The following is a 23543-nucleotide window of genomic DNA, read 5'->3' on the forward strand; positions in this document are numbered from 1 at the left end:
GGAGAAGTCTATTAATTGCTATTAATCAAGTTGACTTAAGGAATGGTCTCTGCAATTACTGGCATCAGTAGCATGGGATCTTCTTAGTGTTTGGGTACTTGCCAGGCTCTTGTGGCCTGGTTTGGCCTCTGTTGGAAACAGGATGCTGGGCTTGATGGACCCTTGGTCTGACCCAGCATGGCAATTTCTTATGTTCTTATGATTGAATTTAGAGATGGTCAAAGACCCCGTCACATATAAATGACCTAGAGATTAAGTAAGATGGTCAAATTTGCTGATACAAAATTATTCAAAGTTGTTAAATCACAAGAGGACAGTGAGAATTTGCAAGAAGATCTTGAGTCTAGGTATGTAAATGGCAGATGACATTTAATGTGTAAGTGCAAAATGATGCACATAGGGAAGATGAAACCAAATTACAGATACTTGAAAGGTTTTAATGATCCAAAGACAACGACAAACCTTTTCAGTCGGGGAAAAAAAATCAACAGAACCAGAGGTCACGATTTGAAGCTCCAGGGAGGAAGACTCAGAACCAATGTCAGGAAGTATTTCTTCACGGAGAGGGTGGAGGATGCCTGGAATGCCCTTCCGGAGGAAGTGGTGAAGACCAGAACTGTGAAGGACTTCAAAGGGGTGTGGGATAAACACTGTGGATCCATAAAGTCTAGAGGACGTGAATGAAGAGTGGGTGGCTCGCGGGAATGACGGCTACTACCTGGAGATAATACCCTTATTCAATAAACATACACACGGTTAATGCGACTCCAACATTGCTCTAAGCTTCAACGGCAAGAGGAAATGTGGAAAAAAGGATTTGCATTTACAAAAAAGCGGGGAGTAGCTTGCTTGTTACGGCGGTTACTACCCCAAACCAAATAAGCCTGATTCTTCACTTTCAATGCATATCCAGCATAGCTCTCTGCTTCAATGGCAGGGGGAATGAAGAAAAGTGGATCTATATACAGACAACAACCAACAAGGACTGAATTACATAGTCTGGGTAAACAAATAAGCATGGGTGTAGCTTGCTTATTGTGGCGGTTACTACCTCTAACTAAGCTAGATATTTCACTTAGATGCAGTTCCATCACGGCTCTCTACATTAATGGTGAGGGTGGAAGGGAAATAGAACCAAAAGGTTACTAAGAGCCAAGAGAAACAGATAAGTATGAGAAGAAAAAAAAAAAGTGTGAAGCTAGCTGGGCAGACTAGATGGGCCGTTTGGCCTTCTTCTGCCGTCATTTCTATGTTTCTATATGTAAGATTGGGAGAGGAGAAGTCTTTATTTTATATTCCACCTTTCAGACACTTCAAAGCGGATTACATTCAGGTACTGTATGCATTTCCCTGTTCTCAGAGGGCTCACAATTTAAGTTTGTACTTGAGACAGTGGAGGGTGACGTGACTTGCCCAAGGTCACAAGGAGCAGCAGTGGGCTTCGCAGCCTGCTGCTCTATCCACTAAGCTATTAGTTCACTCCTCACATTGGCAGTCACCACCCAGGATAAAGATCTAGACGTCATCGTGGATATGTGGAAATCCTCTGCCCAGTATCCAGCAGTGCCCTAGAAAACAAATAGAATGCTAGGAATTATTAGGAAAGGAATGGAAAATAAAAGAATATCACAATGCCTCTGTATCACTTCATGGTCTGACTGCACCTTGAATACTGTGTGCAGTTCTGCTCATCGCATTTCAAAAAAGATATATCAGATTTAAAAAAAAAAAAAAATAAATAATAAAAAAAAAATACAGAGAAGGTGATCAAAATGATAAAGGGGATAGAACGATTCCCCTAAGAGAAAAGGCTAAAGAGGTTGGGCTCTTCAGCTTGGAGAAGATATGATAGAATCTATAAAATAATGAGTGGACTGGAATGGATAAATGCTAATCAGTTTATGCTTTCAAAAAATACCAAGACTAGGGGACATGCAATGAAGTTACTAGGTTATACATTTTAAAACAAATAGGAGAAAATACTTATTTTACCATTCATGTAACTAACCTCTGGAATTTGTTGCTGGAGGGTATGGTAAAAGCTGTTAATGTAGCTAGGTTTAAAAAAGGATTGGACAAGTTAATGGTAGAAAAGTCGATAAACCATTATTCCAGTGGACTTGGCAAAAATCCACTGCTTAACCCTGGGGTAAGCAGCTTGGAATCTGTTGAATTTAGGAATCCTGCCAAGTACTTGTGACCTGGATTGGCCACTGTTGAAAAGAGAATGCTGGGCTAGATGGACCTTTGGTCTAACCCAGCATGGCAAAACTTGTGTTCTTATGTTCTAGCTTACAAAAACGTTTACAATTTTCTCAAACACCAATAAAGTATTTCAAAACAGCAGACACATTAAATAATAAACCAATAATTAAAACTAATAAGGATAAAAAAAATTTTCCCCTCTGTTGGGAACTTTTGATTTCCAGTCACCCTGAGATTGTCGTAGATTAGTAGGGTACGGGAGGCACAGAAGCTGTCTCCTCTCTCTGACACTCATACGCATACACATATAGGTGCTTCCCTCTCTTTCATACATAAATACACAGATACTCCCCCTTCTTTTCACATACAAATACTTGCTCCTCTCTCATGTATACATATACAGCTGTTTCCCTCTCTCTTTCACACATACACTCTCGTGTGCTTCTCGCTCTCTTTCACATACACATTCTTCTGTCTCATACATAAACAGATGCTTTCCCTTCTTTCACATACACACAACACACAGATGTGTCCAGCTTTCTCTCATACAACAGAGAGCTGCTTCCTTCTCTCATACACACACAAGCTTCCCCCTCTCTTTTATTTATACACACACACATGCACGCTTCACTTCCCTCTGTCTCACGTATGCCAGGCTTGTCTCTCATGTTGGAGCCACGTCTGCTCCACTTGTTTGGAGTGGTTTAAATTCCTTTAGTGGTTTCAGATTCGCTTTTCTTTGGCCATGGGTGGAATCAGTTCAGTCTCCTCCCTAGGCTCAACACCTCTGATTTACTTTCTTCCCTTTACCCAGGCTCAAGTCTTCCAATTTAGTTTCTTACCTTCCCATCCCAGATACAATACCCCACCCTCCCAATATGCTCTCTTCTCCCTCCTGAGGCTTGAAACTCCTCCTCATCCACAGTGCGTCTCATTAACATAGTAATGACGGCAGAAAAGAACCAAAATGGTCCATCCAGTCTGCCTTGCAAGCTTCTTATGGTAGTATCTGCTACACTGTGCAGGTTACCTCCATGTTTCTCTTTTACTGAGTGATGAGCTGCCTTGAAAATTCAGACAGTGCTGCTTGATGTGCTTTGCTTATGGACCTAGCCGTAGAAGCAGTTCTGTGCGTTTTCCCTTATGTCTGCAAATCAGTACCCAGACCATAAAAGTCAGGTCACGTGTTTGTTGTCATCTGAATCCAATACATATTTCTAACCCCCCCCCCATCAAAGCAAAGACTGAAGTTGCAGTTGCATTAGAGGAATCAAGGCTTATTGATTAAGGATAATAATACCATGCCTTATGTTAAGGGTAATAACTGCCGCTCTGTGCAGGATATCCCTATACTTATCAGTTCCCCAGACCGTAAAAGTTGTGGCCTTGTCTGAATCCAATTCCCTTTTCCCCCCTGCCATTGAAGCAGAGAGCAATGTTGCAGTTGTATCAAAGCATCAAGGTTCATTGGCTAAGGGTAGTAATCTCCATACCTTCTGTTAAGGGTAGTAACTGCCGCACCAGCAAGTTACCCTCATGCGCACTTTTCTTCATTTCTATCCTCTAGCTTTTAGGGATCTACAGTGTTTATCTCATGCCATTTTGAATTCTTTGACTGTTTTCATCTTCACTACCTCCTCTAGAAGGGCATTGAAGTTTCCTGATGTTGGTTCTGAGTCACCCCCCCTGGAGTTTCATTTCATGTGATTTCACATGATTTCTTTCCAATGGAAAGGTTCTAAGTTTGTGCATCATTAAAACCTTTCAGGTATCTGAAGGTCTGTATCTCCTTGATCTTCGTGCAGGGGATGTCAAGCATCATTAGGCATGTAGGCATGGAAGAGAGCGAGAACTAGTCTTTCTCACAGGATAAGCAGGATGGTAGTCCTCACATATGGGTGACATCACAGGATGGAGCCCAGTCACGGAACACTTTTGTCAAAGTTTCTAGAACTTTGACTGGCACCTACTGGGCATGCCCAGGATGGCACTAACCCTGCAACCAGCAGGGGTCTCTCTTCAGTCTTCCTTTTTCCGCGCAGCAGTAGCCACGCAGGTTAAGGAGCTCTACAGAGATTCCTGACAGGAATTTTCCTCATGGAATTACTTCATAATTTAATATCCCACAGGGGTCCCCCTATTCAATTTTTGCTTCCGCGGTGGTCTGGTAAGTTTTTACCTGATTCCGGTTGATTCCCGTCGAGTTCGGCCTACTGGCCATCGACCGCAATGCAGCTAAATTTTTTTGAAGCCATGGGGTCGGGGTTCTGTTGATGCCCCGACTGAACTCGCACAATGTCCATTACTGACCTTCACAATGTCTGTGTAATGTGTTTAGGGAGCGAGCATGATGTCCTTACTTGCACCAAATGTGCCCTTATGACACCAAAAGGTCGCAAGGCTAGAATGGAGAAGATGGAACTTCTCTTTCGGTCTCAAACTCAGACGCTGTCCATATCCTCGATGTCGTCCGAGCCGACACCGTCTAAGTCATGCCAGTATCATGCACTGACTGGTGTCCACCCGGCATAGAAGACTCCGCGGCCATTGCGCCCTCTGATCCTCCTCTCCTAATCTCTATATGACATTTATGGTAAACATCATAAGAATATAAGAACATGCCATACTGGGTCAGACCTAGGGTCCATTAAGCCCAGCATCCTGTTTCCAACAGTGACCAATCCAGGCCATAAGAACCTAGCAAGTACCCAAAAACTAAGTCTATTTCATGTTACCGTTGCTAGTAATAGCAGTGGCTATTTTCTAAGTCAACTTAATTAATAGCAGGTAATGGACTTCTCTTCCAAGAACTTATCCAGTCCTTTTTTAAACACAGCTATACTAACTGCACTAACCACATCCTCTGGCAACAAATTCCAGAGTTTAATTGTGCATTGAGTAAAAAATAACTTTCTGCGATTAGTTTTAAATGTGCCACATGCTAACTTCATGGAGTGCCCCCTAGTCTTTCTATTATCCGAAAGAGTAAATAACTGATTCACATCTACCCGTTCTAGACCTCTCATGATTTTAAACACCTCTATCATATCCCCCCTCAGCCGTCTCTTCTCCAAGCTGAAAAGTCCTAACCTCTTTAGTCTTTCCTCATAGGGGAGCTGTTCCATTCCCCTTATCATTTTGGTAGCCCTTCTTTGTACCTTCTCCATCGCATTTATATCTTTTTTGAGATGCGGCGACCAGAATTGTACACAGTATTCAAGGTGCGGTCTCACCATGGAGCGATACAGAGGCATTATGACATTTTCCGTTTTATTCACCATTCCCTTTCTAATAATTCCCAACATTCTGTTTGCTTTTTTGACTGCCGCAGCACACTGAATCGACAATCTCAATGTGTTATCCACTATGACGCCTAGATCTCTTTCTTGGGTGGTAGCACCTAATATGGAACCTAACATTGTGTAACTATAGCATGGATTATTTTTCCCTATATGCATCACCTTGCACTTATCCACATTAAATTTCATCTGCCATTTTGATGCCCAATTTTCCAGTCTCACAAGGTCTTCCTGCAATTTATCACAATCTGCTTGTGATTTAACTACTCTGAACAATTTTGTATCATCTGCAAATTTGATTATCTCACTCATCGTATTTCTTTCCAGATCATTTATAAATATATTGAAAAGTAAGGGTCCCAATACAGATCCCTGAGGCACTCCACTGCCCACTCCCTTCCACTGAGAAAATTGTCCATTTAATCCTACTCTCTGTTTCCTGTGTTTTAGCCAGTTTGCAATCCACGAAAGGACATCACCACTTATCCCATGACTTTTTACTTTTCCTAGAAGCCTCTCATGAGGAACTTTGTCAAACGCTTTCTGAAAATCCAAGTATACTACATCTACTGGTTCACCTTTATCCACATGTTTATTAACTCCTTCAAAAAAGTGAAGCAGATTTGTGAGGCAAGATATGTCTGAATTGGTTCCATTCCAACTTCAGACAGAACAGGATGATAGACACCAGATGATGGAACTTCTGCAATTTCTGGATGCTCCTAAAGAAATCCTCTATCCCTATCCATGATGTCCTTTTGGATCTTCTGAAGAGGAATTGGGAGCATCCTGGTTCGGTGGCACCAGTTAACCGAAAAGCGTACACCACATACCTAGTCCAGTCAACTCCAGGTTTCCAGAATACTCAATTGGATCACCATTCAGTGGTTGTTGAGTCAGCCCAAAAGAAAGCCCAACGCTCCAAACCTCACTCTTCTTTCCCTTCAGGGAAGGAGCAAATGTTCCTGGATGCCATAGGTCAGCGTGTCTTTCAGGGGCCCATGCTTATATCCCATATTGCCTCTTACCAACTCTATATGACCCAGTACAACAGGGTCCTCTTTAAACAAATACAGCACTTTGCTGAGTCCCTGCCTCAGCAGTCTCAAGAGCAATTGCATGCCCTGGCTCAAAAAGGATTAGAAGCGGGCAAACGTGAAATAAGATCAGCATATGATATTTTTGACACCGCTTCCAGGGTGTCAGCAACAGCTATTTCTGCGAGGAGGTGGGCCTGGCTAAAGTCTTCGGACCTACGACCTGAGGGCCAGGACGGACTATCTGACTTGCCTTGCACTGGTGACAATCTTTTTGGTGAGCAGATATAACAAGCAGTGGCACAGCTCAAAGATCACCATGAGACTCTTCACCAACTCTCCTTGTTGCCTTCTGAATATCCTGCTAATCTAACATTCAGAAAGGATCCCAAAAAGTCTTTCTACCACCAAAGGAAATCTTATCTCCACCGTCCAAAGGTCACTGTACTAAGCCTTACCAGAAAGGCCAGTCCAGGCAACCTCGCAGGCAAAAAACACAGACACAACCCCTCAGCCAGGCCCAGCATCTGGTTTTTGACTCTTTCCTAGAAAGCAGCATTTAGCCTCCACTACTGCATATACCAGTGGGAGGTCAGTTGTGCCACTTCAGCAACATCTGGCACACAGTCACCTCAGACCAGTGGGTTCTTGCCATAATCACTCAAGGTTATCATCTCAACTTTCTCACCATTCCGCCAGACTCCCCACCTTGGCTGACGTGGGGAACATCCGATCACTCACCACTCCTGGATCAGGAAGTCTCCCTCCTCCTTCGATCTAGAGCAATCGAACCAATGCGCTACTCAACAGGGCCTCGGCTTCTATTCCTGGTACTGTCTAATCCCAAAAACGTTAGGTGGCGTTCGCCCAATACTAGACCTTCGTGCCTTAAACAATTACCTACAAAGAGAAAAGTTCAAGATGGTAACCTTGGGTTCCCTCCTTCCCCTTCTGCAAAGGGAAGACTGGCTCTGCGCTCTAGACCTCCAGGATGCTTACACACACATCGCAATAACTCCATCTCATCGCAAATTTCTGCGATTCCTGGTAGGCCCAAAGCACTATCAATACCGAGTGCTACCATTCGGCCTGGCATCTGCACCACGAGTCTTCACCAAGTGCCTCGTAGTAGTAGCAGCAATCCTCAGGACTCAAGGCGTCCATGTTTACCCCTACCTCGACGACTGGTTGATCAGGGCTCCCACCCAGCAAGCTGCTCTAACGTCCCTACGTCTCACCTTGCATACCCTGATCTCCCTAGGGGTTCTCATCAATTACCCAATGTCCAACTTAGTTTCATCACAAACCCTGTCGTTCATAGGAGCAGACTTGGACACCTTCAAAGCAAAAGCATTTCTTCCTCGAGAACGAGCTCTCACTCTCACTTCTCTCGCCCATCAATTGCAGTCTCGAAAACGCTCAACTGCACGTCACTTCCTAGTGTTGCCAGGGCACATGGTGTCCTCGGTACAGGTCACTCCAATGGCTCTTCTCGCCTTGAGAGTCATGCAGTGGACTCTAAGGTCTCAGTGGATACAATCATTTCAACCACTGTTGGCCATTGTCCACATCACCAACCCACTTCGCTTATCTCTGGCTTGGTGGAAGAATCAGTCCAATCTCCTCCAAGGCCTTTCTTTCCAGGCTCCAGAACCTCAAATAACCCTTACAACAGATGCCTCCAACCTCGGCTGGGGAGCACATGTTGCCAATTTGCCAACTCAAGGCACGTGCTCTCCAGAGGAAGCCAAACACCAAATAAATTTCCTGGAACTAAGAGCAATCAGATATGCTCTCAGGATGTTTCAGGATCGCCTTTCCAACCAGGTCACCCTGGTGACCTGGTTGGACAGACAGACAACCTGGTTGGACAGACAGACAACCAGGTGGCCATGTGGTACATCAACAAACAAGGAGGAACGGGCTCCTACCTCCTGTGTTAGGAAGCTGCACAGATATGGGCGGAGGCCCTTTCCTACTCGATGTACTTCATGGCCACCTACTTGCCGGGAGTGGACAATGTGTTGGCAGACAAGCTGAGTCGCACCTTTCAACCACTCGAGTGGTCTCTCGACCCCTCAGTAGCGGACTCAATATTCCAACGTTGGGGTTACCCTCACATAGACTTCTTTGCGTCACCTCAAAACCGCAAAGTAGAGAACTTTTGCTCTTTCACTCGCAGCCAACACTCACTACCAAGAGATGCGTTCTCCCTCTCATGGGCAACCGGTCTCCTATATGCATTCCCTCCACTTCCACTTCTCTCAGAGACTCTCATGAAGTTATGTCAGGACAAGGGAAGCATGATATTGAGAGCCCCTTACTGGCCACGCCAAGTGTGGTTTCCAATTCTTCAGGACCTCTCCATTCGCAGGCACATTCCCCTGGGGAAGGACCCACTTCTGATCACTCAATACGACGGGAGCCTACGCCATCCCAATCTTCAGGCCTTGTCCCTGACTGCCTGGATGTTGAAAAGTTAATTCTTCAGCCACTCAACCTTTCGGAACCAGTTTCCCGTGTCCTGATTGCTTCACGAAAGCCTTCCACGAGAAAATCTTATTACAAATGGAACAGGTTAAGTCATGGTGTTCCTCACTGTCCCTTGATCCTTTCACTTGTTCCACCACGAAGTTTCTAGACTATCTCTGGCACTTGTCAGAATCAGGTCTATAAACTTCTTCCATCAGGATGCATGTCAGTGCGGTAGCTGCCTTCCATAAAGATGTTGGGGATGTTCCCATTTCAGTACAACCCCTTGTAACACGTTTTTGAAGGGCTTGCTCCACTTCAAACCTCCACTGCGCCCTCCGGCCCCTTCTTGGGACCTCAGCCTGGTTTTGGGTTGGCTTATGAATCCACCATTCGAGTCTCTCCAATCTTGTGATCTTTGCTATCTCACATGGAAAGTGATTTATCTTTTGGCAATCACATCCGCTCGCAGAGTTAGTGAGTTACAGGCCTTAGTCACCTATCCGCCTTATACTAAGCTTCTGCATGATAGGGTAGTACTCCGCACTCACCTTACATTTGTGCCTAAGGTAGTATCGGAGTTTCACATTAATCAATCCATTATACTACCCACATTCTTTCCCAGGCCCCATTCCAATCCAGGAGAACAGGCTCTGCCTACCCTTGACTCTAAATGGGATCTAGCATTCTATATAGACTGTACAGCTACCCACAGAAAATCCACCCAACTGTTTCTTTCCATCCCATCAGATTGGGTCAACCTATGGGTAAGCAGACTCTCTCCTCCTGGTTAGCGGACTGCATATCCTTTTGCTATCAACAAACAGGCATTCCACTTCAAGACCGTGTTAAAGCACACTCTGTCAGGGCTATGGCAACTTCAGTAGCGCACCTACGCTCGATACCGCTTCCTGATATTTGCAGGGCTGCTACCTGGGGTTCTCGCCATACCTTCGCAGCCCATTATTGCTTGGACAAAGCCGGAAGACAAGATTCCATCTTCGGCCAATCTGTCCTGCATAACCTATTTCCAACGTGACGTACCAACACCCTTCCTCCTGCCCGGTGGGGTTCAGGATGCCTTCTACCAAATTCCACCCCAGTTGTTGTGCCTGTTGCACACAGTTGGGTACATTTGGTGCATGTTCAGACATCCTCAGCTCGGTACTCACTCATATGTGAGGACTGTCATCCTGCTTGTCCTGTGAGAAAGCAAGTGTTGCTTACCTGTAACAGGTGTTCTCACAGGACAGCAGGATGTTAGTCCTCACGAAACCCGCCCGCCGCCCCGCAGTGTTGGGTTCGTAACGTTTTGTTGTTTTATTTTTTCGGCACTGCCTGTAGCTATCAAATAAGACTGAAGGGGGACCCCTGCTGGCTGCCGGGTTAGTGCCATGCTGGGCATGCCCAGTAGGGGCCAGTCAAAGTTCTGGAAACTTTGATAGACTTTTTCCGTGATTGGGCTCCATCCTGTGATGTCACCCATATGTGAGGACTAACATCCTGCTGTCTTGTGAGAACACCTGTTACAGGTGAGCAACACTTGCTTTCTCAAAGAATTATCCAATTGTCACATCATAGAAAACATAACTGTTACTCTGAGATTTAAGTATACATTTATAAGAATATTTCAACTTAAAATTTCAGCCATGTCCAAAACCTTTGGTCGTCTTTCAAGAAAAAGCTTATGACAACATAGAGTATCCCTCACAGAAAACTATTTTTTATTTAATATTAAGTTTTATACTTTACAAATGATTCTGTGGTGCATATCAATCCGTTTTCTGTATGCCATTTAAATGCATGTAAAAATTAGAGATGTGTGTGGGGGTCATGAAACTTTGGAGCTTGAAAGGGGCCCATGCCCTCCTAAACATTCAAGCATACATACTGAAAATATTCAATATCAGTCCTTCAGAGCTAAATACATTTGTAGATACATTTTATACATAAGCATAATGAAATAATGAATTTTTCACGTGGTATGTGATTTTGTTTTTGGTATGAAAATAAAGAGAAACTGGGTCACAGTGCTATAATAGCTTACATTTTTTATTTTAAGCTTATTTACTTTAGGAGGTTTTAACAAGCAGGTTTGTTTTTAGTTTGTTTTATTTTTCTTTGATTTAATAGTTTACACCTTCTCCTTTTAGGCTTCCAGTCCATTTGGAACTAGGGCTGGGATTTGGTGCCATTAGCCCTCATTCATAATTATCCTGGGATTTTTTCCCCCTTTTTATTTTACCTTCCAACATACTTAGCCTAGTTATTGCAGTGTTCGTTCTAGTACCTTGCAGTCACAAGCCCTAAATCTGAATATTGGGTATAACCATTGTGTGATGACTATTTCTTAAGTTACCCAGCTTTTGCCAACCCAGGAAGTGAAAGGTGTAAGCTAGGAATTGCACTTAAAACGCCAGTTTGCCAGATTTTTCTAATCTGCCAATGCGTTTGGAATCTCTTACTCCATATGCACTGTTTGATGGAAGGAAGCAGTCATGCCAACAGAACCTCAAACATGAGATTTAAAAACAAACCTTAAATTTTGTACTTATTTTAGGGGGTGGGTGGGAGGGACATGGATTCAAATATTTTCTTTATTTTCATCAGTTCACTCCTGCTTGTTTGGGCTTCCAGCTCAATTGATACTGCCTTCTGTTGAGCCTGTGGCACTATGAGCCTTCATTTGCAACTACCTGGGATTTTCTCCTGTTCTCCTAACTCTCTCCAGCCATTGCAGCAGCAGTCTTCTGACAGGGGCCTCATATTGCAGCTCCCATTGGTACCTGGCTAATATGGACCCTAAGTCTGGCCACTGGGTATTGCAGTGAGCAATAAGCTGGGACTGCCTAACCACAAAAGCTGTGTATGCTGCCTCCAACAGCTTCCTCTGTTCTGGGGAAAGAAACCTGGCCAGGTTCTCTGCATGGCAATGTGCAGAACTTACCATCGTTTCAGTGGGCTGGCCCTATTTTTGACTTTTAACATAGTTTTGGAAACCCAGTTTCTTTTACCTTGGTATTTTTTATGATTCTTTTCTTCATCTCCAGCTTTGGTAATCTTCTGTCACAATTGTTTATTTGCAGTTATAATTAAGTGTATCTGTTTCTGAGGCAGGAGTTAAAATGCTAGTTTGAATTTTCAATTTGTAGTAAGTTTTTAATCTAGTTGACTAAACTATATGTTATATCTTTTGTTAAGTGTTTGGCAGCATATTGATTGCATGGGGATCGACAGACAGCATATTCCTGATACATACCTATGTGAACGTTGTCAACCAAGGTTAGTATGTTTCATTTGAGATGCTATCTTTTATTTGTGTATTGTAAATTTGCTTTTTCATTGTGTCTGAATCAAATATTCTGACTTGTACAGTGGTTGGTGCAACGACATACAGCACAAACCTTGTCAGAATTGCTTTGCGCTTCAGAATTATCCAGCATCATTAACTATATAGTTTTTGTTTACTACAAATTGATATCATTGGTAGGCTAATTACTTTACGAAAAAAAATAATTCTGCTAAAAGTATTCTGTTTTGGCAGGGCATTGGATAAAGAGAGAGCAGTGTTGCTACAACGAAGAAAAAGGGAAAATATGTCAGGTGGGTAAAAATATTACTTTTGATATTTAAACTTGGGGATACTGTGTGAGGTGATACTCATAACTTCTTATATAAAGCACACTATTTTCAATGTAACACTTAGTAATTAGTCAAAAACTGAGGGAGATGAAAGATCCCCTTCCACCCCAAAATAACATTTAAATGCCATTTTCCTCTTAGTGGGTTCCTGTTTTATTTTAAGAACAAATGAAACCCAGTTAAAATGTACTTTTAAATTCCAGCATCAGCTTCTGTTCAACTAGTTTTGAAGGAGAGCAACAAGAATATGGAATCTTCCCTATGGCATAAAAACTTAAATTCATAAGATGTGCCATGCTAGATTGAGCCCAACATTCTGTCTCCAAAAGTAGCCAATCCAGATCATTAGGAAGTACCCATGCATATCCAAAGAGCAGATCAAATTCCTTGTTGCTCATTTCCAGAGATAAGTTGTGTTTCCCCAAGACAGCCAGGCTAATAATAATGGTTTATGGACTTCTTCTGCAGGAACTTGTCCAACCCCTTTTCAACCCAGCTTTTCTAGATGCCTTGACCACATCCTCTGGCAACAAATTCCACAGCTGAATTATGCATTGAGTGAAAAAAGAATTTCTCCAATTTGTGTTAAATCTGCTACCTGTTAGTTTCATGGATTGTCCTCTATTTGAAAGGGTAAATAATTTCTCTGTTTCCTGTTCCACCTTACTCATGATTTTATAACCTTCTTTCATATCCCCTCTCAGTTGTCTCTTCAGATTGAAGAACCTTAACCTGTTTAGCCTTTCTTCGTAAAGGAGCTGTTCATCTTCTTATTCATTTTTGTTGACCACCTGTGTACCTTTTCTAGTTCAGCTATATCTTCTTGAGATGGGACAAGAACTGCACACAGTATTCAAGATGCAATTGCACTAAAGATCTGTATGGAGGCATTATGATGTTTTATTATCCATTCCTTTCTGAATAATTCCTAACATTTTATTTGCTTATATGGCCACTGCCACGGTACACTAGGTTGAATATTTTAATGTATTGTCCACAGTGACTATAAGATCCTTGTCCTAGGTGGTGATGCCTAATATGGAAACCTAGCATTGTGTACCTATAATTTGGATTAATTTTCCCTGTGTGTAACACTTTAAATTTCCCTGCTACTTAGATTCCCAGTTCCCCAGTCTTGCAAGGTTTCTCAGCCTATTTATGTTTTAACTACTTTAAATATTTTATGTCATCTGCAGATTTGATCATTTTACTCATTGCTTCCTTTTCCAGATACTTAATAAATCAAATAACCCTAGTCTCAGTACAAATCCCTGGGGCACTCCACTATTTACTATCCTTTGGGAAAGTTGACCATTAGTCCTAATCCAGTCCACAGTAAGATATTACCTCCTATCCCATGATTCTTTTTAGTTTTCTGAGGAGCCTCTCATGAGGGTCTGTATGAAATATCTCCTGAAAATGCAAAAACATTATATTGATGGCTTACCTTATCCACATGCTTTATTCACACATTCAAAGAATTCTAATTTTAGTAATGCATGACCTACCTTTGTTAAAACTTTGCTGTGTCTCGCCTATTAAGCAATGTTTAGCCATATGACCATTAATTTTGTTCTTAACAGCTTTCACAGTTTTACCTGGCACTTAGGCTCACAGGTTCTTTAGTTACTTGAGTTAATCCTGGTGCCTTTTCTTTCTGAAAGCGTTACTTTTGATACTCTCCAGTCCTCAGGTATAGAGGTAGATTACCAGTATGAATTACAAGTATGAATTCTATGCTTGGGTTCCTTAGAACTCTGGGGTGAATACCGTCAGAACCTAGTGATTTGCTACTATTTAGCTCATCTGTTTGCTCTATCACCTCTTCCAGATTCACACTGATTTGATTTATTTTCTGAAAACATCACCCATAAAGAATGGTTCAGACATGGGTTTCTCCCCTAATGTCCTTCTTAGTAAAGACCAAAGCAAATAATTTTATTTTTTTAAACATTTTATTTATAAGACAGACAAATGTAAAATGATTCAGTATTCGGCACTTGTTCGGTCTCATCAACTCTTATGTGAATCATAAACACAAACCTTGTACATAGAGTATACCATAACTTCCCCCTCAACCCACTTAACATCATCAAACTTGTCTAGTCTTCTCTTTATACTTCCAATAAGGTCCTCCCCTTGTTGGTTGTTGTCTGAATCCAATTCCCTTTTCCCCCTCTGCCATTGAAGTGGAGAGCAATGTAGCAGTTGCATCAAGGCTTATTGGTTAAGGATAATAATCTCCATACCTTCTGTTAAGGATAGTAACTGCTACACCAGCAAGTTACCCCATTACACTCTTTTCTTTATTTCCATCCTCTAGCCTTTAGGGATCCACAGTGTTTATCCCATGCCGCTTTGAATTCTTCGACCGTTTTCATCTTCACCACCTCCTCCAAAAGGACATTCCAGACATCCACCACCTTCTTCCCAAAGAAATATTTCCTGATGTTGGTTCTCAGTTGACCCCTCTGTAGTTTCATTTCATGACCCCTAGTTCTGCTGATTTCTTTCCAACGGAAAAGGTTTTGAAGTTCATGCATCATTAAAACCTTTCAATTATCTGAAGGTCTGTATCATATCTTCCCTGCACCTCCTCTCTTCCATGGTATACATATTTAGATCCTTCAGCCTCTCCTCATAAGTCTTCCAATACTGACCCCACACCATTTTAGTTGCCCTTCTCTGGACTGCTCTATCTTTTTTAAGATACGGGTTCCAGAACTAAATGCAGTACTCCCAGGTAAGGCCTCACCAAGGACCTGTACAGGGGCATCATGACCTCCCTTTTTTTTTTTTTTTTTTAAATGGTTATTCCTCTCTGTGCATTCTTCTGGCTTTAGCTATCACTGTGTCACATTGCTTTGCCATCTTCAAATCTCCAGACACTGTCATCCCACAATCTCTCTTTTAGCCCTTGCACATCAGTCTTTCACCACCATCATATAAATCTCTCTTGGATTACCGCTTCCCGGATGCATAGCTCTGCACTACTTGGCATTGAATGCCAGCTCCCAAGCCTTCAACCACTCTTCAGGCTTTTTAAAATCACTTTTCATTCTCCTTACTCCATCAGGTGTGTCTACTCTGTTGCAGATCTTACTATCAAATAGATAAACTTTACCATCTGTCCCTTTCTCATTGTCGCTCACAAAGATATTGAACAGATGAAACTTTTTGTACCTTCCTTCAGTAGGGTCTTCTAGTTTCTGTTAGGCTGTCTCCCAGGTCTACATTCCACTTATCTGTTAAGGTAGTAAGGGGCTCTCCCCTTCATAAATGGCAATAATGGCATGATACAGAAGAGAAATAATTTTGTAACTGACCTCTGTGGCCATTAATACCAGCTTTACTTGTGAAGGCTCTCTCCTAACCCCTAAAATCCCTTCCATTCTGTTCAGGTGCCTGTGAATTGTCGCATACTTCTCTAGCCTCTTCACCCATAGCAAAGTCCTCTTAAAACTCAGCAAAGGGGTTCCACCCATTTTCATCCCACAATTGCCCCAGGTGCTTTAATCCCAAATTTATAGCGTCCAGTCAGATGAATCCAGAACAAGTGGGTTATGCACCTCTACCAGCAGATGGAGACGGAGCAAACTGACATCACAGTACATATACCCCGGCAGTGACATTAGTCTGCCAGTATTCTCTGTCTCCAGCAGATGGTGGACGTGCATCTCCCTACTGGGGATTGCTTCGTTTTGAAAAAGGAGAATTAAGGATATTACATTTGCCCTGCTCTCCTGCAGTGATATCAAAAGGTCCCTCACAATTGAGAATTCCTGAGGTGATTTCCATGGTCCCTCAGATGAGTGCCTTGGTCCAGTAGCGGGTTTTTCAGCCGGTGTGGACTTAGCTGCTTAAGCGGCTGAAAGGCAGCAGGTGCAGGAAGCTGAGCGCAGTGGTGATGGCATATGCCCTCACCCCCCACAGCTGGAGACCATCTCTGTACTCAGCCAGGTAAGGATGAGCTCAGGTAAGTTTAAAAAATGTATATATATTTACAGATGCTAAATTTATAAACCCAAACAATATAACATGAAAAAATTATGAATTCAAAAAGAGACCTGTTATATGGATGTCAATAATCTGAGTGTACCTTCATACGATGCTGTAAAAAAAAAAAAAAAAAAAAAAAATACGGCTATCGTGACTGTGAAGCCTATGTGTAGGCTTTAAAAATCATTAGGTACCCCAGTGTTGGAATGCAAACTTTTGTAGTGCTCACTGTCCACTGTGCAATTGTTGCTGAAATGATCACGTGGATACTGTTGCAATATTCACTTATCTCAAAATTGTAGTCGGTCTTGCCTCAGCCGACATCCTGATGTTTCGGAGGCTGGCTCCTTCTTCAAGGGCTTGGATATGCGCAAGAGAGACCGGTATTCCAGTGAAACATTAGATGTTGTGACAGTGAATTTGATTACTGTGCCAGCAATGTTCAACTTGTTAAGTTTGTTTAGCGGTCTGTGAAGCTCCGTGAAAAACAAGCGGCTGCTCCCAGGTATTAGACTGCCCTTGCCAAACCTGTCCAATGGTGCATAGGCCCTTTTCTGCCCATCGCCAAAAGGGTTTACCCTCCCTGCCTACTGGGAATGCTTCACACTGTCTGATGGCAGTGGAGAATGTATAGCACTGATGACCCACTAGTATTGTACGCCAAGATTTCCATACCAGGAAAGTGGTCGCCGTGCAGGGTGAAACCTCCAGTAAATTATATAAGATTATCCCCTTCGTCCGGAAACGGTCCCGAATTGTCTCATCTCCCACCATACCTTCTTCCATTACCACACACTGTTTACATTTTGACCGGTTGTGGAAATCTACAATGGCCTTTATGTGGTTGGTGGCATGATATTTAAAAATATTAGGGATTCCTAGACCACCATTTAGTTTTGGTTGATACAATACCATTTTGGAAATTCGAGGTGACCGACATTTCCATATAAAAGAAAAAATCTTTCGTTGGAGTGATTTCAGATATCCCATTGGTATACTACAAGGCAATGTTTGAAACAAATACCCAATCTTCGGTAGTAGAGACATTTTCACTGCTGCTATCCGCCCAAACCTATTTTCACTTGGGTTATCTAAAATATTTCAAGTAAAAATCAGATGGCTTGTAAAAGAAAAATATAGCCATTGATGCATCGTGGCATCACAAAATTATAATGAAACTTGTCCAATTGTTCTTTTATTTATTGTTCATAAGTTACAGTTTTTCCTGTGAGCATTTTTTTAAACTGGCATAGCAATTTTCATTTGAGCCCAAATAAGCATTTTCCCCCCTGCATACAAAATGGGAGAAAACCTGTAGTAAATAGGCTCCTTGTTGAGCAGTTTTGCTATAGTCTCTTTATGGAAGGAAACTTGTGGAGCAATGTTCCGAGAGACCAGGCAGATGCTTTGTAACATTCCTCAGACTAGTAATGTGAATTAAAAAATAAAAAAAATGGTTTCTAGCGTGTAGCCAGATGGATTTAGGACTAAGAGGTTGTGCTCCCCTGCCTCAGATGGAGATGGAGTCAGGTTTCAAAGCTGACATCCCCCTAGATACGCCCCTGCAGTGACCTCAGCACGTCAGTATTTTTCAGTATCCAGCAGATGCAGACCTGCTTTCCCTATAGGGATCACTGTACCTTTTGAAAGAAGAAATTCTACTTTTAAATTGGAGAAAAGATTGAGCCCCACTCTCCTGTGGTGATACCTAAAGGTCTCTCCCCAGTTGAGAATTCCTGAGGTGATTTCTGAGATCCCTCAGAGGTATGCCTTGGTCCGGTAGCTGGTTCCCGGTGTGGACTTCGCTGCTCAAGCAGCTGAAAGGCAGCGGGTGCAGGAAGCAGAGCTCAACAGTGACCCCTCTCCTCCCTGCAGCCAGAGACCATCACTGTGCTTGGCCGGTAAGCGCTGAGCCCAAGTAAGTTTTAAAAAAAACCAAAAAGGAAGATTTACCTTCAGAGAAGAGGGGTTTCGGTAAGACTTCCTCCGGTCTCCTTTCTCGGCGTGCCATACCGATGTCGTTCCCAATCCTGTTGTGGCATAGGGAAGTGGGCTTACAAGCGGGTTGAGTGCCCCCACCGGCCCCGCTTACAGTTGGTCGGCACACCACATGGTAGGCCACGGTGGCGCCATCTTGGATTGGTAGCCTTAACTGGAAGTACTCCAGATCTGAGTAATCCCTTGGCTGGGCCCTCCAAGGGAGGGGGGAAACTGCTGGGCCCACCCCAGTTCCCCCCTGAGCTAGACATGGACCCGGGGGCCTTTTCTTGGGTGAAATATGTCCAGGGACTACAGGCCTTTGTACAGGCATAGTCTACTTCCTCGCTTCTCCTGTCTGGACAGAACCTCAGCCAGCCCCCTCTCCTTCCCCATTCCTGTTGGTAGACCTCAAGGCATGCCCTACCTGACCAAGAGTAACCTTAGTGGGGTCGCTGATGACACATAAGAACATAAGAAAATGCCATACTGGGTCAGACCAAGGGTCCATCAAGCCCAGCATCCTGTTTCCAACAGTGGCCAATCCAGGCCATAAGAACCTGGCAAGTACCCAAAAACATGAAGAATAAGATCCCTTGGAAGAAGGGGAAATTCCCTCAGAATTTGAACTGTATTTAACCATGTTATGGTTCTTTCATAGAGATGAATTGGCAGCCTTAGTTTCCCAGATCCTGAAAACGCTGGGAGTTCCTGGAGCGGAATCTATGATGGAAACAGATGAATCCCATTCTGATTTCCTTGCACAAAACCTCTTGTACTTCCCAGTACTGGAAGCCATTCAGGAGTTGATGGACCTGGAATGGGATGCCCCAGAAGCAAGTTTTAAAGGGGGCTGGGTGTTAGAAGCTCTATGCCTGCTGGATCCAGCAGTGAGTGAACGTTTAGTGAACGTAAAATGGATGCTATGGTCTGCGCTGTCTCTAAGTGAACAACTATCCCAGTGGAGGGAGGAGCGATCTTAAAAGAATGTGCATGATTGTCGGTTGGAGTTTATCCTTAAACAAGCCTTTGACACAGTAGCAATGACTTTACAGATTGCTTCTTGTTGTGCCCTGGTAGTATGTTTGTGCCTACTTCTCTCTCAGGAGGTGGATGACTCGGGGGAGAACCTCAGAGCGGCTATGGAACCCGCCGCCGCCTTTTTAGCATTCGCGGGCTTGGATTTAGTCTGTACTTCAACCAGAGGAGTGGCCTCAGTGATATCGGCCAGAAGACAGCTATGGCTGTGGAATTGGTCAATCGACACAACCTCCATTGCCAACCTTACAAAGATGCCCTTTGAAAGATCACTCCTATTCGGAAATGAATTGGAAAAACTGACCAGTAAATGGGGTGAATCTCCAGTCCCATGGCTACCAGAAGATAAGAGGAAGCAGTTGCAGTGCCCCTCGCTAATGAGGGGCCGGTCCAGGGGCTCTCAACGTTTCCACTCCTACAGAAACTTGACATTTCAGAGATGTTGGCCCTTTGGAAGAACTCAGTCCTTTCATAGTCAACAGCCCAAGAGAGGGGCAGGTTTCGGGTTCAGGATTGTCCCGAACTTCCCAATGGAATTTTACCAACCCATTTTCAGAATGAGGAGATTGGGGGGGGGGGATCGACTGTCTTTTACTATAGGTGGGTCGAAATCACTTCGGACAAGTGGGTACTGGAAGTCATACGATAAGAATATGTGCTGGAATTTCGCAGCACTTTTCGGGACGTATTCACAATGTCTCCTTGCCACTCCCAGCACAAAAAGCAAGCAGTGGAGATCATGTTTTTAAGGCTCCTCAGGATGAGGGCTGTAATCTCAGTACCTACGCCCCAGGAAAATATGAGGCGTTATTCCACCTAGTTCATCATACCCAAGAAGGAAGGTTCCTTTCGCCCCATCCTTGACCTCAAGAGTGTCAACAGTCACCTATGAGTGAGTCATTTCTGCATGGAAACCTTATGCTCCAAGATAATGGCCGTACAACGGGGAGAGTTCCTAACCTCCTTGGACCTATCCGAGGCCTACCTACATATTCCAATCTGTCAAGAACACCAACGCTTCCTACGCTTTGCCAGTTCCGGGCACTGCCAGTTCTGAGCACTGCCCCAAGAACATTTTTCAACATGGTGGTCTTGGCAGCAGTGCTGAGAAGAGTAGGAATCCTGGTACACTCGTACTTGGACGACTGGTTGATCCAGGCCAAGTCCGTCGAAGAAAGTCTCTGGGTGACCAACAGGGTGACTTCCTTGTTTCAGGAACTCTGTGAGTAGTAAACCTGGACAAGAAGCATTCTCAATTCTTCCAAGTCATTGGAGTATCTCAGAGTCCTGTTTGACAACAGACAGGGCAAGGTCTTCCTCCTGACCACACGGATACAGACGTTCATGTCCCAGGAGCATCAGTTAATGAACACAATACGCCCGACGGTGTGGAGCTATCTTCAAGTTCTCGGTTTGATGGCGGCAACATTGGAAGTAGTGCCGTGGGCGAGAGCAAACATGCGCCCACTTCAATACTCGCTGTCATGTTGGAACCCGTAGTCTCAAGACTATTCAATTCATCTCCAGTTACCGACTCTCACCTCAAGTGGTGGTTGCAGGAGACTCATTTGAGCAGGGGGGGGTGTCTCTGTCCTCCTCGAACTGACTGGTTCTTACAATTGTTGTGAGTTTCTGGGGCTGGGGAACTCACTGTCAGGAACTCATGGCCCAGGGTTGTTGGTCGGAGGAAGAGGCCCTCTGGAACATTAATTGCGTGGAAGCCCGGGCAGCGAGGCTGGTGTGCTTGCAATTCAGCCACAGACTTCTGGGTCAGGTGGTCTGCATAATGTTGGACAACGCAACAACAGTAGCCTACATCAACTGCCAGGGAGGAACCAGGAGCCAGAAGGTGTTTCAGGAGATAGACCTCCTTTTGGAATGGGCGAAAATATATCTACAGATGATCTCAATCTCACACATCGCAGGAAAAGACAACTTCAGAGCAAACTTTCTAAGCAGTGAGAGTCTGGATACAGGAGAGTGGGTGTTATCGGCCGAAGCTTTTCAACTGTGATAGTAGATCGCTGGGGCCTCCCGTCCATCGACCAGAAGAAGTGATGCTATTCGCCTCCCCGTTGATATCTGCCGAGCGGCGACGAGGTCCTCCTTGCACACCTTCTCCAGGTTCTATTGCCTGGACGTACGGGCCCGAGAAGACGCAACCTTTGCAAGGGCGGTATTAACCGGACTGCGGGCAGCCTCTGGCCCTGATCGAGAGTAGCTTTTGTGCATACCATTGATCCTGAGTCCATCTGGCTACATGCTAGGAAATGGAGAAATTACTTACCTGATAATTTCGTTTTCCTTAGTGTAGACAGATGGACTCAACATCATGCCCACGGCTGCCCAAGAACGGTGCCAAGGATTTGCCTGTGGAGTGGGTATTGATTCCAAGAAATTACAGGTAAGCCATGATTCAGTCCGTAGATCAGGGCATGTATGATCTTACTGGAGCTGAGTTTCGCCCCTACAGCATGGGCTGTTTCAGGGGCTATAATTTTAAAAACAAAATGAACGAGAAGATGAGCATTCAGACAGTGTTAATAAGGAAATTTCTTCAGAATGACTAGTAATGCAGCTACAGACGTTAGCTTAGGCACAATAGCTCTGTAAACTGATTAGCGTCGCAGCGACCGGAAATCTACTGTATTTGTCCACCGTTGAAATCTTATTTAGCTTTACAATACGGAACAATATGAATGCACAAGTCAGTGTCTCAACATGCTGGAAGTGAAGCAACACACGCTGTATGGGCAAAACTCGGCCCAAGTCGGGCATTGGTTTTTACCATTTGTTATAATTAAAGCATCTCCTAACACTAATCTATTTTTGTTCCGGTTGCATTCTTGCTACGTTGGATCGGCTTCCATGTTGTTTTCTGGGACCACCTAATCTTACTGGGGTTCAGTGTTTGGTTTAGTACAGTTACGGTTATCCATTTTTAATCAAGTTTTTCAATAGTATGTCCACATTGGCTTTTGATGAGAATACTGAAGGGCTGAGGTCACTGCAGGGGTGTATCCAGGGTGATGTCAGCTTTGAAACCTGACTATAATCTCCATCTGCTGTCAGGGGAGCACAACCCATTGGTCCTGAGTCCATCTGTCTACACTAAGGAAAACAAAATTATCAGATAGGTAATTTCTGCATTCTCTATTCAACTCTAAACTGGAACTTTTTAGTGTGACAAAACTTGCAATAATTGTGAAAGTAACACTGGTTTTATTTTCCTGTTTACAATTCACAGGTTTATATTCATGCTTATAGAATATTAAATTTATAAATACAAAATTTACATAAAGAAAATATCAATACTCTTTGGACTGTTGTACAAAATATATATATATATATATATATATATATATATCATGGTAGGTTGTGGCACTTAATCATTATGAGAAATAAGTCAAGGTAACCTGGATGGTACTAATAATGGCTAAGTATGAAATTACCATCTCCTACTGTTAAATTTTTAATATTTACTTATCTAAATTGTTAAGAACATAAGAACATGCCATACTGGGTCAGACCAAGGGTCCATCAAGCCCAGCATCCTGTTTCCAACAGTGGCCAATCCAGGCCATAAGAACTTGGCAAGTACCCAAAAACTAAGTCTATTCCATGTTACCGTTGCTAGTAATAGCGGTGGTTATTATCTAAGTCAACTTAATTAATAGCAGGTAATGGACTTCTCCTCCAAGAACTTATCCAATCCTTTTTTAAACACAGCTATACTAACTGCACTAACCACATCTTCTGGCAACAAATTCCAGAGCTTAATTGTGCGTTACGTGAAAAAGAACTTTCTCCGATTAGTTTTAAATGTGCCACATGCTAACTTCATGGAGTGCCCCCTAGTCTTTCTATGATCCGA

At 43.4% G+C, this 23543-nt stretch overlaps 1 protein-coding gene across 1 annotated transcript in view; it reads left to right on the forward strand.

Annotated features, from left to right (window-relative positions):
* KMT2E (lysine methyltransferase 2E) overlaps positions 1 to 23543 on the forward strand; it is a 607980-nt gene that overhangs the window by 131913 nt on the left and 452524 nt on the right. The window contains 2 exon segments of the mRNA XM_029615154.1: positions 12215 to 12295; positions 12558 to 12616. Coding sequence (XP_029471014.1) covers positions 12215 to 12295; positions 12558 to 12616 — 140 coding nt within the window.

This window comes from Rhinatrema bivittatum, chromosome 9 (assembly GCF_901001135.1).
Source record: "Rhinatrema bivittatum chromosome 9, aRhiBiv1.1, whole genome shotgun sequence".
Taxonomy (NCBI): domain Eukaryota; kingdom Metazoa; phylum Chordata; class Amphibia; order Gymnophiona; family Rhinatrematidae; genus Rhinatrema; species Rhinatrema bivittatum.